Source organism: Anoplopoma fimbria, chromosome 4 (assembly GCF_027596085.1).
Source record: "Anoplopoma fimbria isolate UVic2021 breed Golden Eagle Sablefish chromosome 4, Afim_UVic_2022, whole genome shotgun sequence".
Taxonomy (NCBI): Eukaryota; Metazoa; Chordata; class Actinopteri; order Perciformes; family Anoplopomatidae; genus Anoplopoma; species Anoplopoma fimbria.
In genome coordinates this window covers 23,112,831-23,134,913 of record NC_072452.1, presented here as the reverse complement: position 1 = coordinate 23,134,913, position 22,083 = coordinate 23,112,831, and the positions used below count along the sequence as shown (strand labels likewise).

Sequence of the window (22,083 nt, the reverse complement as noted above, 5' to 3'; positions counted from 1 at the left end):
TCCTGCATGCGTATAAGTATTAAGAAAGTGAGACAATCAACACTTTGCATCAACATGGGGGGGTCAACCAGTTTGAATCCAGTGGCAAGCAGCCAGATCTTTGCATATCACAGTCTGTGTTTTTACAGTGGATATGAAAGGGCCACTGCACAATACAATGACAACAGGAGATGAGAAATCAGCACACGAAAAAGCGTGCATTAACTTCTATTTAAATAGGTCTCTCATGTTGTCACTACTTAAGTGTCTTGCACATTACGTAAATGATGAAAAGTCACTCTGTGACAATGTTCTGATTACAGCTGACTAACCGCATTATAGCATCTGTACAGGTGTTAAGTAAGTACTTCATACTACCCCACATCAAAAAATCTGAACTTAAACAGAATTGAAAAACACAAACAATAGCATTGGTGATATCAACTGATAACTAGCACATTCAACATTTCCTGTCCCAGCTCAAAGTGGGTTATCACCAGAGGTGGAAAGTAACGAATTACATTACTCGCGTTACTGTAATTGAGTAGCTTTTTTGTGTACTTGTACTTTTTTAACTACTTTTTAAAATGTGTAATTTTACTTTTACTTAAGTACATTTTCTTTGGAGTAATGTACTTCGGTACATTTTACAGCACAAGCGTTACTGAGTAAAAAAAAATCTCACTGAAACAAAAAAAACGTGTTCTGGTAATGAATTATGGGATGTAAAAAACTGAACGTTGTGCCCCTGCGCGCCGGCAGCTCTAGAATTCTAGCCTAGAACCTAGTTCTTTTATAAAGAGTGTTGGCGCGTACGTAAGCATGGGTGGTGGGGGTGGAAACAGCGACGAGAGGCATGCATGAATTCTGGAAATAAATTACTAAAAATTGTATTGTGATTTCTGCATTTGTATAAACTCCTCTTGTCTAATTAATCAAAACATGTCAGAAATACTCAATATGTGCATATGCTGTGTGTTTGGCTCTCAACAGGCCTGACCTATGTGAGGCAGCACCTTGACAGGATGGCAGAGGTGGAAGAGGTCGTTGGGCAAACTTCATCTGATGATGAGGAGGACTTCTTCACATCCATGAAGGTCAGAAGATCACAAGGCACGGGGGAGCTGGATGGGTATCTTGCCTGTGCATCAAGTAAGATGGATCTCCTCCAGTCATTTCCACACATCAAGAAACTCGCCCTCAAACTCAACACAGGTCTGCCTGCGTCAGCTGCCTGTGAAAGGCTTTTTAGCTGTGCCGGCCTGCTTTTCACCCCGAAGCGCGCTAGGATGAACGCAGTGAACTTTGAGAACCAACTCCTGCTCAAACTGAACAGGAAGTTTAGAGATTAATTCATAGTCCATCTAGCGTCTCTCTCTCACACACACACACACACACACACACACAGAGCTCCCTCTCTCTCTCTCACACACACACACACACACACAGAGCTCCCCCTCTCTCTCTCTCTCTCACACACACACACACACACACACACACATAGAGCTCCCTCTCTCTCACTCTCTCTTTCTCTCACACACACACACACACACACACACACAGAGCTCTCTCGCGCTCTCTCTCTCACACACAGACAGCCACAACAGCCAACAAGAGTATTTGTTTGTTTTCTATTTCCATTGTTTATTTATGGAATGTTTTGAAACCTGTTCTTTTTTTTAAATGTCTGCACTTTTGATGAGTCTCTTTAGGTTTTTCTATGAAGATGTTCTGTTAAGATGTTAGATGTTTCTGTGGAATGTTTATTGGCGAGTTGAAACTGAAATGAAACCACAGTCAGTGCACAAGCACTTTTTGCTGAATGTAGCACTATGTAGTTTATGTAGCACTTTTTTAAATAAAAAGAAATGTGTTTTGGAAATGATTTTACCGTGAGTAGTCATTTTGCCATTTGGGGCTGCTCCCTTGCATGGGTGAGGCATAAATGCAATTTTGTTGTGTGCAGTGAGCACTGTGTGCTGTGTCACAATGACAATGGGAATTTGCCAGGTGGGCTTTGGATTTCCCAGGTGGGCTTTTGCACATCACAGTAGAGGCAGAAAACACTGATTGTAAAAAAGTAACTTTTTACTTTTACTCAAAGTACATTTTAAATTATTTACTTTTTACTTGAGTAGATTTTTTGACCGGTAAATTTACTCGTACTTGAGTACAATTTCAACAGAGTAACAGTACTTGTACTTGAGTAAAATATTTTAGTACTCTTTCCACCTCTGGTTATCACTGCTCACATTCAGAATATGAAAATGTGTTAGCAAATTGTTATCATTCATGTTAGAGGTCACAAATGCATGTCTCTTTAATCAAACAAAGAGATTTGGGAAAATAGAAAACATGTCTGATACTTGTTGGATGCAGAATACTATACATTTTTCTTGAAAGTTTTTTTCTAGTAAGTTTGTAGTCACAGACACATCTGTTGCATTATTCTGTGATTAATAATAGAATTATATAATATCAAAGAAGTATATCAGAAAATACACCAAACCTGTCAAGTTGAATAGAGACAATGACAGAGATAACTTACCGGATTTCTTAATCTGATGGGCACAACAGACTACGATGTATGAATATAACAAAGTGAAGAGTAAAGCACTGTTGCTCTGTGCTCTGAAATGCTTTGGTTTCCTGTGTGTCTACAGTGTTTTTTCTTTGTAATTTTGACATTTCTGCAAAATAAACATGTACTTATCATCATTTGAGCTTGAACTGATTTATTTTATTGATTTATATTATTGCATTATGGATAACTAAGGCTCAAATCACACACTGATCAGTATCAAGCGTTAAGTCAAATCACTGAATATCAACCAAAAAGGGGATTTTTCTCCAGGTGATGAAAACACAAACAGTAACTTTAGTGAGGTCAAATTCAAGTATTTTATATAACAATCATAACTTACTTGTCATACTCATACATGTACATGAATAAACTGAAGATAGCAGAACTATTACCCAGATAAAGGTCTGTTGTGAGAAGAAACACAAGATGTTTGCCTCTTCAAATGGCTATTTTATACAAATATTTAGTATTTTGTACTTGAAAATCAGACCTTGTGAAGTCAGGTCAAAGGCCATAGACATCACTTCACAAACAAAAAAAATAGCTCTTAAAATGAACAGGGATTGACTTTAATCCCTTTAGAAAACACAACAGAAACGTATTACCAGCACGGTAAGTCCCACAGCAACAAGTGCTTATTGTTAACTTAAATTTGTTGTTTAAAAAACTTCCAGAATGTTGAGGTTTTTTTTCATCCCCAGAATAATGGGCTTTTATTCACATGTTGAAGTTATCACTAACAGAAACCTTGACCAGCCAGGGACCAAAGCCCTGCTGCAACAGGTACGCCCGCAGCACGTTCTTGGCCTCCTGGTACGGCTTCGCCATCCGCTTCAGTGACAAAATAGCAATAGAAGTAATAAGAATCACTACGATTCTTACAGAACGCTTTTTCTAAAGCAATAATGCAACGATCTTTACAAAATCCAATTTTAAATATGAAATGATGAAGTGAAATTAGACGTGACGCCTGAGAAGTGTTTGCAAAAAGACAATTGAGAATTATACTGCATGTATGTGTGTTATTAAGTTAGAAATACAAGGTACGGTAACAAATAGAGTGAATGTCAGTGGATCAGTGTTGTTAATGCTTTAAGTGTTACTTTGTTAAACATGACACAAAAGGTGTGGGGAGGCGCTGCTAGAGGTTACCTTGGCTTCTCTGTAGGAGCTTGTGGCCAGCAGGTCCTGCCTCTGGGCCTCTTTGGCCACCAACTTGAAGCGGTGCAGCATCGCCGCTTTGCACAGACGGCTTGCAAGAGCAGATCCACTCTTAAAGGGAGATCTACCACAAGAGAATCCGTGTAAACAAAAGCTATCAAAATAGCAGAGCATGGCAAGCTGAGGGACACTGGCTGCAGCTGAACTTCTCACCTCTCTTAACCTACCAATTTGATTTCCAGGCTGCATCGCTTAAACCTTGAAATGAATATAATCCACTTATCCATTTCTTATTTGTCATTTGTCATTAATTATGCTGTGATCAACAGGAAGCTCTGAAGGGTTTTCTTTAATTTTAGTGCAATCCAAGACAGTTTGAGAATGGAAAACCATGACTAAAAATAAACTAGTTGCCAGCTAATATAACTGAATAGCTCAATGCTAAATTTGGCAGCCACATATTGAACCCTACGGTCAACCTCCTATACAGTGATCCTTACTCCTCTATGGTCTTGCCCGCCAGGCCGTCCACGACCTCCAACGAGCTGTCTCCTTCGCTCCAGTTGATACCGTAGGTCAACCGGCCCCCCTCGGTGCTGTTGGTAGCCACAGCAGGAACCAGGCTGATGTGCGGTCTCATCATGCAGTAGAACATGGGCAGCTGGGAGGTGATGCCCTCCACGCGCTGGCTCACAGAGATCTTCATGCAACGGACATCACTGCAGCCAATGTCACCTGTGAGATTTAAGATTTTGAAAGTGAATATCTTTTAGCAAACTTCATTCTCTTTCTACAATTTGGGGATTGTTGAATATTGACTCTATGACCTTGTTCACCTGACATTAGAATGTGTCCCCACATGCGTCTCGAGGGACCACTTTAAAGATTGGATCTCACTTCTCCAGTCTATATGCAAGTACAGGAGTGCAAAATGCCGGTTTGCAAAGACCAAATGTGTTTCTGTTTTTACCCGGTGGGAGGGAGCAATGCACTTCCAGTGACTAGGCTGCAAAGACTAAAAGAAGTAGAAGAATAAACTATAAACAATGCAGACTGGGTCTATTCCTTAGCATGGTCCAGGCAAACCATATCACCTGAGATATTTCACGCATCCTTCATATATCTCTTTGGGCATTTACAAATGTTCCCGACGTTGTGGACCAAGCCAGCTTACAAGATTTGAGAAACAACTGAAGAAGAGAAAAAGTAAGAACAGAAGCAGAGCTGCCGCTTCGATGACGTAATTTTCTTGTTACGTCCTTGTTGAGGATGCGTTGGGATGCATTAAGACACTAAAGCTGAGACTATTCCTTGAGTAATTCGATTACTAAAAGTTTATTTATTTATTTAATTCCTTTGTTTGTACTGCAGAAAATGTTTTGTTTAAAACCCAAAATTGCTAATTTATTTAAAAAAGGAAACAAATTATTTGTTCATTTTTATTAGACCCGTCTGATTTTCTCTTTTGTGTATTTACTATTGCTCGTTAATAATAAAGATGAAGCAAAAGTATTTCTTCTCCAATTACTCTAATAATCCATGTAATGATCTGTTGAATACATGATAACTAGAATATTTGAAAGCTTCAACCCTACAGGACTCGCATCAGTGTTTACATTACAGAAGACAGGTGATCAAACGCGTCCCAGACCACCATGGCAAGCGGTTTGAGTGATCGAACCACCGAGCAATCACACTTTTATTTAGCGGTCGACTTGTGATGTCATCGCCCAAGTCACATGTTAAAACCAAGCGTAAACACGGTCTTTGTGGTATTACATCTGACCCATCTTGTGTTTTATTTGCGGAATTCCAAGCTTTTGAACAAAATGCAGAACTCATTCCTTATTCCATCAAACTATCAAATAAAAAAGGCTGGCACTCTTTTCGTGTCTGTAGGTAGAATGGAAATGAAAAAGGGTTCTTTGTAGGCCAGCAGTGATGTTAGTCAGGAAATGAGATGCGAGAGGTTTCAATTGTTCAAAGAATGGCAGGTACCTGTATCTGTCAAACAGTGAATGTTCCAGTAGTTGGTTTCCAATTTTGTTCTCTCTTTGAATGCTTTTATTGTGTGCGTCTGAAACTGACCCAATAGTGTCACCTAGCAGAGCACTCAACCAGAGCAACAATTTAACTTAAATCAATCGTGTAGGAGTTTTTTGCAACATTTCACACATTTACAATCAAACTAATTTTGGAATTTCCCTCTCTTATAGATTATGTGGGTCATATAGCCATTATGATTATGAAAAGGGGAGAAGAGTCACATGGAAAATAATATCTATCACTGTTGTCTTCTGTAAAAGCTGACTAGGAAACTTGAGTAGGATATTTTCACACCTGCTAAAATGTAAAATGTTGTCTTGTTGTGTCATCAGTGCATGAGTAAGTAGTTAAAAAGCTAATGGGTGCAAACATTTTTTTGCAGTGTTACCTAAGGGGCTATTTATACATTGCTAATGTGACAACGCTGGTGTCTTGCTACTTTTAAAGACATCTTTCCCTGCTCCCTGTCTTTCTTCTTTTTAATGAAATATTTCCAAAGTACACCAGCTCCTTAGCAGATGCAAGAGGCCCACTGCCAACTCAGCCTCTACTAGCTTCTACTACCTGAAGGTGATCTTTATTTTATTCTTTTAAGAATGATCTTCACGAAAAGTACCACAAAATGACACACCTTGTTTTGACATCATTGCACACAGAGAGTAGGTTCTGAGCTGACACCCACAAAGACAATTTCCTCTCGTGCTATTTGTCTGATAGACTTCCTTTACTACCTTTATGGAGGTACCTTTAAAGTTTCATAATGATCTCTTACAAGTGCTTTATTAAGACAAATGCTCTTAATAAAGACTCTTAATCAAGTCATCCTATTATGACTTGGCTTGTTTACCTATGAGGATGCTTTGGACATAGATGGGCTCAATGAAGTGGCTGAGCAAGGCTCCCTGGTACCCGAGCACCTGCCACTGAGTGAGCTTGTCTGTGGCGGACATGCTGACCACCTTGGAGGTGGAGTGATCGAAGGCTGACGAGAAAACTGAGAACACCTTTAACAAGAAACAAACCAACTTGTAATTATGCAGCGATAGTGCAGGTAACAGTTGCAATGCCATTTGTATTAAAGCTCCATGATGCAATATTCAACGTCACTTTGGTTGCATACGTCATAAAAGCGACATCCCATAGATGAGAGAAAGTAACAGTACAACACCTTTCCCTCCACTGACAGGTGTAGGCTGATCTCATTGTTGACTTGCCATGCTGAAATGGAGAGCGGGTTCAGGCGCCTAAAAATAGAGCACAGAGCTGAGAAAAAGCATTTAGAATTACTAACATAGTTCCTGCTACTTAACCCAGAGTTGGCATGTTGTGGCTGTTACAGGCTGTGTTCACACTGGAAGCCTTAGCTCAATCCAGATTTATTGCCTGGCTCCAATTTGTGTTTGTTTTGCGGTTCACATTAGTTTTTAGAAGGTTGTCAATGTTAAATTCCAGTGTGAACAGGTCTAAAATGGGAAACATGTGAAAAATGATAACAAAGACGGCACAGGAAGCACGGTGTGGTACGGAAATAAAAATAAAAGGCCATTTAGATGTTTCATTTAAAAGTAGATTTGCAGTGGAAGACAGCAAATTTATGAGCAGAGGATAATGACGCGAAAGCAAGCCACATTTATGGCTTTTTGTGACGCAATGGCTGCTAAGTCTGTACGGAGGCGAGTGTGGATTCAGAGTGAAAGACGTTAAAGTCGTATATATTACGCATCGCAAAAAATCTGACCTGTTTCTGATCCAGGACCCAAATAAGAATTGAAAACGTCAGATTCAATGTGATTTGTTTCGTTCAAACTGTTATGGAAAAAAACTGATCTGGGTCACACATTCGCAAAAACATTAAAATTTAGGCCACGTTTGTGAGAACGTAGCCACAAAGACCTAACCGCGAAAAATAAGGTAGAGTGAAAAAACAACTCCCAATACTTGGTTGTCATAAACTTTCCCTTACATGCGACCGTGAAGCTATCACTTGATCTACAATGCCTCGTGAGAAAACCGCAGTGAGAACCTCTAAAAAAATGAAGCCAATATCATACACTCACAGCTTAGAGGGGATCTGAGCGGCACCCTTTGGCAGTTGGTTCACATAGAGGTGGAGGGTGATGCCGCTCTTCAGGCTGAGGAGGCCGCTGCTGCTGCTCTGCTGGAAGATGGACTTCTCTGTCAGATTGGCCGTTTTGCTGAAGAACATCAGCAGGTGCCGGTACAGAAACCTGACGGTGCAGCATGAGAGATGCTCATTATGATGTGACAACTGAAATAACGTGAAATAAGTGACGGTGACTATAGGCGAAGACCTACACCGTTAAAAGGACTTTAGGTCATCACTTCGTCTCCTATGAACAATCCAAACCATCTAGAATATAGCTAAAAAGATTTGTGTGTGAAACATATTCCAAGTGGCAAAATTCATACATTCTAAAAGTTAAATAATAATAAAACAATATTGTAACTTAATCTTAAAGCTAAAGTACTAACCCAAATTAGCTGTGACCCAGAATAATTGACTTTTCAATCCAAGGGAGCCTGATTGAACGGCCAATATCATAGTCAAATCATCACAGTGATGGGTGTGAATTTGGTAATGAAACAAAGAATCATTCCTCATTTATAAATAACAACATGGCTATTTCAGAATCAGAGAATATGCCTACATTTATTAATTAGAGCACTCGCATAAGAACGAGCACTACCAGAGCACAGAAATTATTATTTTGATTCATGTACGAATCTCTAAAATAAGTTGGGGAAGCCTATTTTGGCCCTTTGCGGTTTGCGGTTTCTCTCTTCCTCCCTCTCTTAATAGGGTAAATCTTAACATACGTGTGATCCAAGAGCTTCAGAGGACTGCTCAAACAAAAAAAAAAAAAAAAAACAGGAAATGTATTCACATAGTTCTTTCTCAGGGACGTTTGTAGGCTGCTAGGTTGCTGTGGTCTACAAGCGTGTCCACGTACACCTGCTTACCTCACCGGCAAAAGGTCTGCATTTAACAAATGTGTCATCTGTGTGACTATGTGGGCTGCAGGCAACTTACCTCATTAGTGATCTCCTTGCATTCACCACTGCATGTGAATCGTGTACGATTCTCCCACTAGACGAGGCACTCTCTTTGGTATTGAAGTTCCCCGTGCCTAGAGCGACCACCTCGCAACCGCTGGCTGGAGAGAGAGGAGGTTATATGCCGGTAAATGCATGGGATGACATTTACTTTATATAGGTCATCATATTTATTATAAATCATACGGTCGACAAAGTACCATGAACAGTACTTTTGTAAAGCTTAAGTCCACCTTCTGCAGAGACAGTGTCAGAGAGATGGTGATTTCACTCCAATGTATTGGAAGTTGCATGTTTGAGGCTATGCAGTAGATTGTGGTGTGGTTGGATTTAATGCATTATAATTCTAAGCTTACTGTTATTATGTCAACAACAATCACTTAACACTTCAAATGAGCCTACTAAAAATACCAGTCCTATTTTTCCTATTTCTTATCAGTGACATCCTGTATAGGTTGTGAACAAAATTACTTAAACAGGCTGAGAAAAAACATAATAAGCAAAGATATCTGCAGAGTCAATGTACTGAATAGTCAACATCTAGCCAAAATAACATTTTCTTTAATGTTAATTGCCTTTGTTTAAAATCAAAATTATTCTGAACAAAATGTAGTCAGTAAAGTATCCACAGGCTTATTAAAGAAAATATTTTTTCTGTGTATGCCAATGACAAACGTATCAACTGCAGCCGTTTCCAATAAAATGATTCAACAACGCAAAAGTTTTTTTTTAGCAGAGCAACCTTCGGACCATGATGCCCTCCGGCTTTTGTGAGAGCTCACTTACAAGTCTGAATGATGAAAGCTGCTGTGGTGCCGGCACAAGGAGAGAACTCTGGGTGGCTGTTCATCAGTTTAGTGAGCTGATCCCTGACAGCGTGTGGAATCTGGAGGTTGACGGAACTCGTCCTTTCTGAAAAGCAAGAAAGACAAAAGAACAACAACTTTATTAAATGATCTCATTGTAGATACCACTATGAAAGAGGTATATATGGAGATGTCTTTTGGTTATACATTGGAAAGTAGGGATTTATAGGGACAGAGTACTGAGAAAACTGAACAAAGAAAAGTGACACTGTTCTTATATTTAACATCTTGCAAATGGGAGATTCAAGAGTGAGAGAGTCATTTAGAAATCCAGAATTACCATGAATGGGTCTACAGGGACGTATATCAGAGATGGAGGGCTCCTCCTTTACTGGCAGTGGTGGAGGGGCATCTAGGGGGGGGGAAAACAGTGATGGAAAAGAATGAGGATGAGAGCAACCTTATACAATACTACACTTTACTGTTACAATTATTTTTAAAGTCATTTTTGACCATTTTCAATAATCTTCTGCCTGCCTGAAACTGAATAGATCATATACAGAATTTAAAGCTATATTGCCCGAAAGGGACTGAAGTCAAATTTTGGCTCAACATGTATAATGACATTTACTGTCACATCAACACGAACTGTCGGAGTCAGTACTAGAGACATCATGAAGTCTGCTACAGAAACTCATTATACTTTGACGACCAGCATTAGATCCTAACCTGAAGCTTCAGGGAGGAAAGACTTCAGACTTTCCAAGGTGGGCAGCAGGTCCGGCACAGCGAGCTGCGCCGCTTTGAGCCGAGCCTCCTTCTTTGTTATCCCCATGCCGGTCTTGTACTTGACCCCATCAATCACCACACAAAAGGCAAAATAAAGGCCTGGTATGTTGCCTGAGGAAACAAGAGTCATGACAAATGAATTTTTAATAAAAAAATAAATTATCTTTCTGAGCAAAGTACTTTGCTGTTTTATTTTGATGTGCTGTACTGTGTATTGGACAAAGAAAGGGAAACCAGTGCCAATGGTTTAAAAAGCTTGACTAAATTGAAAAATCTGCTCTGCTACAATGCTAAACATGAACTAGTTCTAGCTTTTTTTAATTGGGAGGATCTGCTACTTTTTGTTGTCTTTTTAAGATGGTAAATTGAGCATCTGTGGTTTTGCAATATTGTTCAGACAGGACTAAATCTTTGAAGACCACTCTCTGAGCTTTAGGATTTTGTGTGGAGCTTTTCACCATTTTGGGAAATTGTGAACACAAAACAATGAATAAAGAAAACAATTGGCAAATTTGTCAAAAATGAAAATAATTGTTCGTAAAACATATTACTGTTTTGATGAATTACTTAATGACAGAAGTCATCTGACCCAAATAAGAATTTGAACACAGGCAACATATAAATCCTAAATTGTCAAGTATAATCAATCAACAGGCTTTTGTGGACTAATAACAACAGGTGTGGTCTCTGGAGTGAATTGAACTTTACTGTACCTGTAGTCACGGTTTCCTTCATTTCCAGGTGGAACTGCAAAATCCGGGCAAGCTGATGGAGCAAAGACACGGCGTCTGTTTCGCCTTGAGCGTATTTGTCAATCAGCATTTTTGGCGAAGCTGGTGACTTGACAGCATAACCTTAGGTGGTGAAATGAGAAAAATAGGCAGATTTAAATAATAATAACAATAATAACTTTATTTATATAGCACCTTTTAAAAACAAGGTTTCCAAAGTGCTTCAACAGACAAGGCAGCAAAACAGTGCAATAGAAGAAACATTAAGAACAATCGTTAGGATAAAACTAAACTAAGAAACAAAATGAAATGACAAGTGACAATCAAATAAACGAACAAAATAATTAAAATGTAGCGAAATAGGTAAACATAAAATAGTAAACGAATATAAGATAATATACTAAAACCAATTAAAACGAAACATTATGTACACCTATACATAGTTGTCCATTTTGGTCGTGTTACCTGCCCTGCAACAGAATCAAGCCCTCACAGGGGAGAATGCAGTGTTAATAAGATAAGATAAGATAAGATAAGATAAGATAAGATAAGATAAGATAATCCTTTATTAGTCCCGCAGTGGGGAAAAGTGCACACAAGATACATAGTAAAAGAAAGACAAGATAAAAATAAAATGAAATAAAATAAAAAAACAAGTATTATAAATAAGCAATAAAAAAATCCACAATAACTGAAATATTATATGTACAGACAGAAAAACTATTAAAGCTATAATTGCACAGTGTATTGTATTGCACACGTGTCATGTGGTCTGCTGGGAGCAGAGCTGGTTGTTAATGTAATTATCTGAATGAATGACTGCAGCACGTCTGGTGTTCAATCGCCCCAAGTTCTCTCACACAACTTCCCTTCTCCGTTCTCTACACTGGCTCCCTGTAAGAGCTCGCATCCAGTTACAGACTCTGGTGCTAGCCTACAGGGCAGTGAAAGGAACAGCTCCTTCCTATCTCCAGGCCATGGTCAAGCCCTACACCCCCGCCCGACCACTTCGCTCTGCTGCCTCGGGGCGACTGGTTGCCCCGTCGCTCAGAGGTCCCTGCGGCCGATCCACCCGGTCACAGCTTTTTTCTGTCCTGGCCCCTCAGTGGTGGAATGAACTCCCCACTGACGTCAGGACAGCAGAGTCGCTGCCCATCTTTAGACGCAGGCTGAAAACTCACCTCTTCAAGAAGTACTACCCTGAGCCTTCCTCGTAGCACTTATTGCATTCGTATCAGTTGTTGCACTTATTGTATTCGTATCAGTTCGCTGCACTTATTGAATTCGTATTCGTTTACTGCACTTATCCTATTCGTAGTAGTTTGTAGCACTTATTGTATTCGTATTAGTCTGTTGCAATTATTGTTTTCGTAGTAATTTGCCTCTGCACTATACTTTTGCTCTGGTTTATGCTTTAAGATGCTTGTTTAAGAAAGGAGATGCACTTATGACTTCTGGTGACTAGTAGTTCTCTTGAATACCTATGTTGAATACACTTCCTGTAAGTCGCTTTGGATAAAAGCGTCTGCTAAATGACTGTAATGTAATGTAATGTAATGGATGTTGCTGATCACGTGAACCATGTCCTGAAACCCACCACGTTTAAATGTACTTTTGCCTTGGTGGTCAAAACCATGTTTGCCAGGATGATTCAGGACAGATGGAGGTTTGAAGGAGTCGGTCAGTCCTGATGTGGAAGCTGCATTCTTCATGAGGACTTGAGCCAAAGACAGTCCTCTGGAGCCTCTGAATGACCCACGGGCCTGGAACATCCTGAGAGCTTTGAATGAATACTGAAACACAAGAGAAAAAACAAACTTTACTCAATGAAAACACTGATTATGACGTCATCTTTGCTATGGTTCCCACAGGTTGAATAATAATAATAATAATAATAATAATAATAATAATAATAATAATAACTTTATTTATATAGCACCTTTTAAAACAAGGTTTACAAAGTGCTTTGACAAACCAGCCAGCAAGACAGTGCATAAGAAACAAAATGAAATAACAAGTGACAATCAAATAAACAAATAAAATAATAAAATAATGAAATAAAATAATGAAATAAATAAATAAAATAAATAAAATAATGAAATAAATAAAATAATGAAATAAATAAAATAATAAAATAAATAAAATAATGAAATAAATAAAATAAAATAATGAAATAAATAAAATAAAATAATGAAATAAATAAAATCAAGTGATAATGGTAAAATATAGTAAACAAATATAAGATAAAATACCAAGACCAAATGAAAATGAACCAATGCAGGCTAGTTTATCCCACATTCAAACATTTGATAGAATATCACATAAAACATAAACATAATTCCCCACAGAGGGCAGTAGATCACCACAATGTGACAGTTCTGCCCTTTATTGTGACTTTAAGCTAGCTAGCCAAGCTAAAGCTAAAGCTAGCTTCACACACGTGGTTAGCCAAGCTAGCCGGCTAGCTATCACTTGCGTTGTCATGGCAACTTGCTATGACGCAAAACAACATAAATAATGCTGAATTGTTTCTTACATTTACATTGAATTATTTAAATTGAACAGTAATTATACAAATATTTGAAACAAAAAATTTTTTGTATCATTTTGAACATTTTCAAAGCGGCCTCACCGATCACGTGGTTCTCCAGGAACAAGTGACGTCGGCGGTTGACGTTTGACGTTTGATTGACGCAGTGACGTGCAGAGATCGTCTTCCTAGAGAGGATGAACTACACTGTTTGGAAAATTGTGGATTGAGTTTTTTTCTCCTGGAGGAATGTCTGATACCATCTGATGTTTTTGTTATTTGTTAATGATTATTATTATTTATGAACTTCACTTAGGAATGTTATTTATTTAAATGACATTTTAGATTTGTTTCCAGTGAATTAATGATGCATTTAAGTGATTTTGTAGTTGTAAACCTGACACACAAGGCCCTCTCTCACCTGGAGAAGCTGGGAAGGACTGTGAGAGTCATGTTCTTTGACTTCTCCAGTGCTTTCAACACCATCCAGCCCTCCCTACTGAGAGAGAAGCTGCTGGAGATGAACCTGCACCCCGACACCACTTCCTGGATCACTGACTACCTCACAGGCCGGCCACAGTACGTCAGGGTGGATGGCTGTGTCTCTGAGTCTGTGATCAGCAACACCGGCGCACCCCAAGGAACTGTACTGGCACCGTTCCTCTTCACTCTCTACACCTCGGACTTCCGCTTCAACTCTGGTTCCTGCCACCTCCAAAAGTTTTCCGATGACTCCTCCATTGTTGGATGTATCACCAGGGACAACGAGGACGAGGACGAGTACAGAGGACTGATTGAGAGCTTCATCACATGGTGCAGCAACAACCACCTGAAGCTCAACATCAGCAAGACCAAGGAGCTTGTGGTGGACTACCAGAGGAACAGAAGACCCCCTGTCCCTGTTTTCATTCAGGGAGGGGAAGTGGAGAGGGTTGAGTCCTACAAGTACCTTGGGGTGCAGATAAACAATAAACTGGACTGGACACACAACACTGATGCCCTCTACAGGAAAGGACAGAGCAGGCTGTTCTTCCTGAGAGGCTGAGGTCCTTCAATGTGTGCAATAAACTGCTCAAGGCATTCTACCAGTCTGTGGTAGCCAGCGCCCTCTTCTTTGCTGTGGTGTGCTGGGGTGGTGGCATCAGGACTGGAGATGCCAACAAACTCAATAAGCTGGTGAGGAAAGCCAGCTCTGTGGTGGGTCTGGAGCTGGACAGTCTGGAGTCAGTGGGTGAGAGGAGGATGAAGGCCAAACTCGGAGCCATCCTGGACAATCCCTCTCACCCGCTCCATGAGGAACTGTGGCAGCTGGGCAGCTCTTTCAGCCAAATGATTCTGCCAAAGAGCAGGACGGAGCGCTTCAGACGCTCATTTGTGCCCACTGCCATCAGACTGTACAACAACAGCGGAGACCACAGTCTGTCATCATGCTGACCAGCCCCCCCCCCCATGTGGATATACTGTACATTTTTTATTTGTATTCTTATTTTTTATTTTATTCTATTTTTATTTTTATTTTATTGTATAATATGTGTATTTATTATCTGTTTCTGTGTAGTTGAGCTGCTGCAACACTTGAATTTCCCCCATGGGGATCAATAAAGGAATATAATAATAATAGTAAGTTATGAAACATTGAAGTGGGAGGTAATTGAAAAGGGACTTCCTCTCTCCCCTCCCACCACCTCCGCTGGCATGATGACAGTGGTGTTGTAGCGGTACACAGGGGCAGCTTCCTTCTCGTCCTCTCAGACATACGCTCACCCTCCTATTCTAGATGTTTGCAAACGTCATGTACCCTCTGTAAGACAAAATGAACTCATCTTAAATACCTTCAGTGGAGTCATTTTCATTTTAGTCCCAACAACTACTAGTTCAGGAATTTCCCAACAACATCCAGGTCACTTAAAATAGTTGTGTCACCTCATACTGATACTAACACTGAGGGGGGTTTACACTTTCCAATTTTGTTATTTATAGAAAAGGCCTGGTCTCGTCATAGTCAACAATAAAATGAAGAGGCAGGTCACGGGACACTTGGCCTTGTATTATCACCATGAGAACAACAGACACTGCAGACCCGCTGATGATAACTTCATCACGCTTTGCTGACATCATACTTTAGATTAAGTTTAAACATCCTGTGAGGCAGTGAAATAAGTATATCATCTTTGATTGTGACGCTGTTGTGCAATCTGTTTATTAACACTAATAAAGGATGTATATTTTATGTCTTAAATTAAGAAACTGATTTAAACCTGTATGTTTGATACTGTGAATTCATATTTTGTGTTCTTCTGACTCCTATTGGTACATTCACAAAAATAAAATGACACAAATCAGTTGTCCTGATTCTCAGTGCCCTCTTAGTCACGTTTTCTCCATCTATCTGCCATTTCATTCAGCATCATAAGCTCGTCAGGGTAAAGGAGGTGGGATAAAGTTTATTTTCTTGTCTCAACCTGCAGGCACAGTGGAAAGCAGTTACTAATGACAAAAAAGAGAACAGGGGGCATGATAGAAAAAGTAAGAGAGCCTCTGCTTTAAGGTTAGTTGAGTGTGGAGAATAGCTTAACCTGGTGTGGGGCTTTTGATTTATGTATTTTCCACACAGATAGCAATATGACACAGTGGGCTTCGTGCAGCAGACTGTGAGGGGGTGGCAGGCTGTGGTTAGGGGCTTGATGGTCCGTGTGGACAGGAACTGCCAGAAATGAAACTTGTGTATGTTAAGGGGTTGTAGAAAGGCTACTGGCGTCAGTGTTTTCAATCCCCCCCACCCTAGAACCATGAAATACCTTCACTGGGGGCAACAGTTAGCAATTACGAGATAAATGGAACAAGCAGCCCACAGCCAACGAGCAGTGAAGGTCACCACAGGAACAAATACGGTTTGACACCCCCGCAGATTGTAGGGACGTATTTTGAATTGACTTTACTCATCAGTCACACTTTGAAAAAGGGAAAGGACGTGGTCTGAAATGAGTTTGCACGCTCCATCCTTCTGCTACTCTCCCCACAAGCAGTTAAGACAAAGGAAAAAGTTGAGTCACCTGACTTGTGGCCATAACCACAACCCTGTGTTCCCATTAGTGAAGCTGGGGGAGAAACTATTGTTCTTTTCTTGTCTTCTTTCTGGAAGGAGTAATTGCTCAAGGTTGAAATGAGCTTATCAATCTGTTGTGGGGTTGTTTGTTCGGCACGGAAAGATCACAACAGCCTCAATCGGAAATGAAACCCTCAACTCTGGAAATATTTTCTGTTATTAATAACTTGATGCACATTTGCACCCTCTTACAAATTTGGAAAGCCTAAACCCCAACAGACAGCCATTAATGGCAGCGGAATTTCCCCCACTGAGTGAGATTTTCAGGATTCCATCATCACAATCAAACTCACAAAGAACCTTTTTTTCCCCCTTTAATTAAGCATGCATTCATACAAAAAGGCAAAGGGCGAGAGGTCAAGAGGTCATGACACACAGAATCTGATGCTATCTGGAGATACCAACAAACCACTGCATATGCATGATGTATATTTAGATATTAATCTTTCATGGTTGCAGGTTTATTTTTGCTTCCACCCACAGCAGCAATTTAATTAATATACCGATAACAGGCTATCTTAAGCAACATCTAACACTGTTTAATACTTCCCAGTATCATTTACATGTTGATGTCATTAAAACACAGTATGTCACTTATTGATCCATGTGTTTGTTTAATTCAAACTCCACCAATAGTCACAACATGGTATTTTATTTTTGAAACAGTAGAGGGCAGTGTAAGAGTGGAGTAAAAACTACAGTCAACGCCACAAACTGAATGTTGCACACTTCATGTGCAATCATGTACAATGTGAGGACGCTTTCAGTGTGAAATACTGGTGGTGAGGAGTGATGATGGCAGGCTTTTTTTTTTTTTTCGGTTTTGACCTTTTTTTTTTTTTTTCGGTTTTGACCTCATCAAAGACTTCCACATTCTATGAAAGTATATATGAAATACATGCATAATTAAGTTAAATTTAAGAGGAATAGAAATCATGAAACTAAATAACTTAATGAGACTGCAAAGGTGCAATTATTTAAACTTTTATTTTATTGTGCTCAAAACAGAATATATATGGAAAACATAATCATTTTGGGAATTTAGTCAGCTATATTTAATGCCATTCACAGTATTTTCTCAGCACCCAGTGAGAGCAGCCTGAGACAGCAAATTTGCTCTAAAAGTTAACATTCTAGACTTCCATATTTCAGATTTATGACAAGAAATAAAATAGCCCGCTCTCAGGGCTTATCACACGATGCACACATAGGCACTTCTTTCCAAGCAGGCGGTAAATACAGTCAGTGCAGACAGTCTGGTTTCACTGGGGCCTGTGTGGTGGAGGTGTCTTAGAACAGCAGGCCCTCCAACAAAGCGATAAGCAAAGAGCAAAACCTTGATGATCAAGTGTATATATAAATATATATAGTATAGTATATATAGTATATATATCTTTGAGGCCAAGTTCAACATTATACCAATTTGGAACTATTTGCTATACATTCTCTAAAACATGCAGACCTATCTCAGTCACGACTTTAATCTTTTATTTTTTGGTAAAGTAGTCAACATCTACAAGTAAATATATGCTAATTCTACATAAATTATACAAAATAACTTCTATATTAAATTAATTATTTCTCACTTCTTTGGTATTTTTGTGATATACAGATATGCAATGATTATTGCTGGGTAATATATATATGTTGTAACCATTATCAAGTCTCTGTTGGATCATGCGAGGTGACCTTATGATACACGTTAGCTAGTTCGGGCGCAAAATCTGTCAAATCTGACAAGCTCAGCACATCTGCGAGCCTCGGGCCCTCCAGAACTAAACCCTACTGCCTCTGTTTCCACGTATGATATGGGCTACACATAATGGGCTGTAGAGAGCCACACTAACCGCTTTACTGGACAGAGTGCCCCCCCGACCATCAGAAACCAGAGCCTAGCGCCCCCATGGCTCATGCACGTTTGCTCTGACAGCACCCCACCATTGATAAATAACAGCAGCTCTTCTTCAGCCTGCTGGAGCAGCCGCGTTCAGCTGCAGCTCTCCAATGCGTCTCCACCAAGCCAAGATTGAATCTTCCCCATTCATTAGACTAAGTGGATGAGGCTCTCTAATAGGGGCTCCCTTCCCCTCAATAATTGCCGTTGATTGGCGTAAATTAGACACTAGTTGCCAGACGAGTGATTCTCGACGACGATAATCGGATTCCCAACTCAAACTAATAGGATTTTAACTCTGGCTTCGGCCTAATGTCCGTCTGCAAACCCTGGCTGTGGCCCTATGCCCCATCCAGCCGACGTCCTCTGGATCATATCTGGGGCCAGGCCGAGCTGGAGCCGCAGTGCTGTATGGATTCAGCAGGGTTGGGGGGGTCAGGGGTCATCCGTGTCCTTCGCCTCGCGCTCTCGGGTGACTCATCCCTTGCACGACATTCTTGGCATCAATTGGTCATTCATGTGTGTCACTTACATCATCAAGGGAACATGCGTGTGAATGAGGCTGCTGGAGCTGGAGCCGGAGCCGGAGCCGGAGCACAGAGCGGATGTTGGATGTTTTTCGGGTGACATGTAGCTCCAGTTTAGGCCTGGATGCTGAATGATGAGACCTTTGAGAGCTCGGATTTTTTTTTTAGGAGACAGTGTGGACATCGATCAAAGTTGGCGAACAGACAGTAGAAGCCCATGTTTTGTTGCAGAGGCAGTGATCTCCCGTGGCTGGATGCACAGTTCACAGATCACTCATGGTATCTACTTTGGCTCAACCGTGGTGCAACATCATAAAAAACTGGCTTAACATCACATTACGTTAAGTAATAAAATGTAACCAAATGTTTGGGAAACAATGAATAATGAATATATGTAGAACATTATTAAAATTTTACACTTCTGCACTTCTTCCTTCTCTGTGTCTCTGCTTTACAAGTCTAGAAGAGTACCAGCGAAGTGCCCAAAATGGACTTAAAAAAATAATGTTGAAAATACAAATTATTTCTGCAAACATATAAACCATTAGCTAACTGCAGAATTATCCACCCACAAAGAAGACAAGCAACGAATAGTAGTTTCTCCTACAGCTTCATTAATTCAAGTCTATTAAATATGTATTTTCCAGACCATTTGCTAGAAAAAGAGAAATTCAAACTCTAGCACAACTTGTATTTGAAGTTCATTACAATGACTTCAAGTCTTCAACACCACCCTGTTTTGATGTCCATTTTCAGTTGCCAGTCTGGCACCTTCCCGTTTTACCTCCCAACAACATGTAGTCTATAAGAGGAGCACCATGAATGTTCTTTTGTCATTCAGTTGATAAGGGAACGGTGCTGCTACTAAGGCCCGAGGACTAATGAATCTCCACTCCATTACCGCTGAATCGGACAGATTGCTCTCCCGGAGAAATGAATTGAGTTTTTTGTATTTGTGAGATCATTCTCCCTCCATTAACTGCTCTTTATCCCGTCTCTTCATCACAGGCAAATCAGGTTAGGCAGCTATGATTAGCTGGGGTGGCCTCCCTTTTTAAAAGGTAATTGGGTTTGGCGGCTCAGCTGATAGTGCCATTAGGACCAATAAAGGCTGGGCTTGGCTCATCGAGTGAAACAGATTCTTCAGCAGCAGATGGCAGACGGAGGGAGAGGGCTCTGATGCATCGAGGGCCGAAAACAAAGTTTGTGTAACCAAAGTAGTTTGGGGGCATCGTCTCTTTGGCCCCACACCGTCGCCCCAACCGGCTTCATATTCCCGTCTTTCAATAGCAATGAAGGGAGCATTTCAAGAATAAGACAATGAAGCTTTTTTATATGCTGATTACAAAATGATTTGGTTATTGGAATGGGGCATTTTCTATTGGGATAATCAATCACACAGAAATGTTTTAATGGTTTACTTTTGGCTGTGATGTTACCAAGGACTGCAGAGGAGTAGGATGCTTTCTGGGTAGTACTGTCTCTTAAAAAACGATGTTTTTGACGGATCACAAATAACTTTTAAATTGGTCTACAGACTGCCACACGATTCCTACTTTTTCTACTTTTTCAGAGCATAAAAAGTGAATGCACAGTGTTTTAGTTTTCTTTATAAAGAAACGCCAGGAAGGTTTTATTTCCTTTATCTGATGTGGATGTGTTTAAGTTATGTTTGGTATTCTTTTATTAGTTTTTGGCTTGTGTCTCTGAGCACAAACCAAAAACAAGGTCAGGGTGGTTGTTGGGTCAAAAAACACAGATATATCACCAAGGAGAGTGTGTTAACTGAGTACATGTGTAGCCTTAACATAACCAAATAGTTTGTTGGATTTTTGTATTGTTCTTTTGAGATTTTTAGTTTTTGCTTTCGTTTCATTTTAAGCAGAAATGTGATGTTTTTTACTTAACGTAACCAAAAAGTTTTGAACTGATTTTTGAAACATGAATCACGTGTTTCAAACATTTTCAAACTGCGACAGTAATCCAGGAGAAAATATATATTTCCCTTGAAACCTAATTGAGAGTGCAGTTGTATGGGAATGTAATTTGGCAGCAGACAGGGTTGTTGTGTGAAATCACACCAGCGTTGTGTAACATGTTGTTGCTAATATAATCACTGGAACGAAGAAATGATCTTTTTGTTTGTATCCAAAAGTCTACATTCTAACCGTAGCAGTAATCAACGGTTGATGAAGATCGAAGATGTCGAATGAAGACGCGCAGTGCGACCAACAATCGACCTCCCCCCCCGCCCCGCCAACTGTATCATCTCCTGTCATCGGGACTAAAGGAAAGGTGAACTTGCAAATTCCGAGAAATCCTGCAAAGCCCCAGATAACCTTACTGCATCTGGGGCTTCGTCCTATAGGAAAAGGTGCATTAGTGGTGACAGGAGGGCCGGTGGGGACTGGTGCTGATGGGAGATTTAGACGGCTGGAGGTGGGCCTGTGTATTATGTGGCTGGCCATTGCTGTGACTGTCTCTCTCTTATCTCGTCCACTGAGGGGGTCCGATCCCCACCGCTCCTCTTATCTGGCGGGTTGGACTTACCTTCTTCCCCTTTTCCTTCCCGGAATCGTCCCCAGTTCAGTGAACTGTGGCATTGCTCGTGTGAAAGGTGACTCTGTTGCCTTTTTTTTTTTTTTTTTTTTTTTTGTGTGCAAAAGTTCAAGTAAAGAAGCCGTCTTTTCAGTATCGTCTTTAAATCATTTGTAGGATTTGATTTCAAGACATGCTATGTTCACAATCCGATCAACTGGGTTTCTGCTGACCTTCTTTATTATTATTTTTGATGTTACTGCAAAATCAAACAGGCCAAATTAATGAAAGGCAACTTCCTATTTCTACATTTTCAG

The 22,083-nt window shown here is 40.1% G+C and overlaps 1 protein-coding gene across 1 annotated transcript; it reads right to left on the bottom strand.

The window, feature by feature from the left end:
- Positions 1–2,963: 2,963 nt before the first annotated feature.
- adad1 (adenosine deaminase domain containing 1 (testis-specific)) lies at positions 2,964–13,873 on the bottom strand. The gene is made up of 13 exons (XM_054597827.1): positions 13,804–13,873; positions 12,769–12,964; positions 11,154–11,294; positions 10,381–10,551; positions 9,992–10,063; positions 9,632–9,757; positions 8,823–8,946; positions 7,828–7,998; positions 6,939–7,014; positions 6,618–6,774; positions 4,225–4,459; positions 3,716–3,848; positions 2,964–3,394 (listed from the first exon to the last, which is right to left on the bottom strand). The coding sequence occupies exons 2-13, from the start codon at positions 12,941–12,943 to the stop codon at positions 3,281–3,283; spliced, it is 1,695 nt and encodes a 564-aa protein (XP_054453802.1). The 5' UTR covers positions 12,944–12,964; positions 13,804–13,873; the 3' UTR covers positions 2,964–3,280.
- Positions 13,874–22,083: the final 8,210 nt, after the last annotated feature.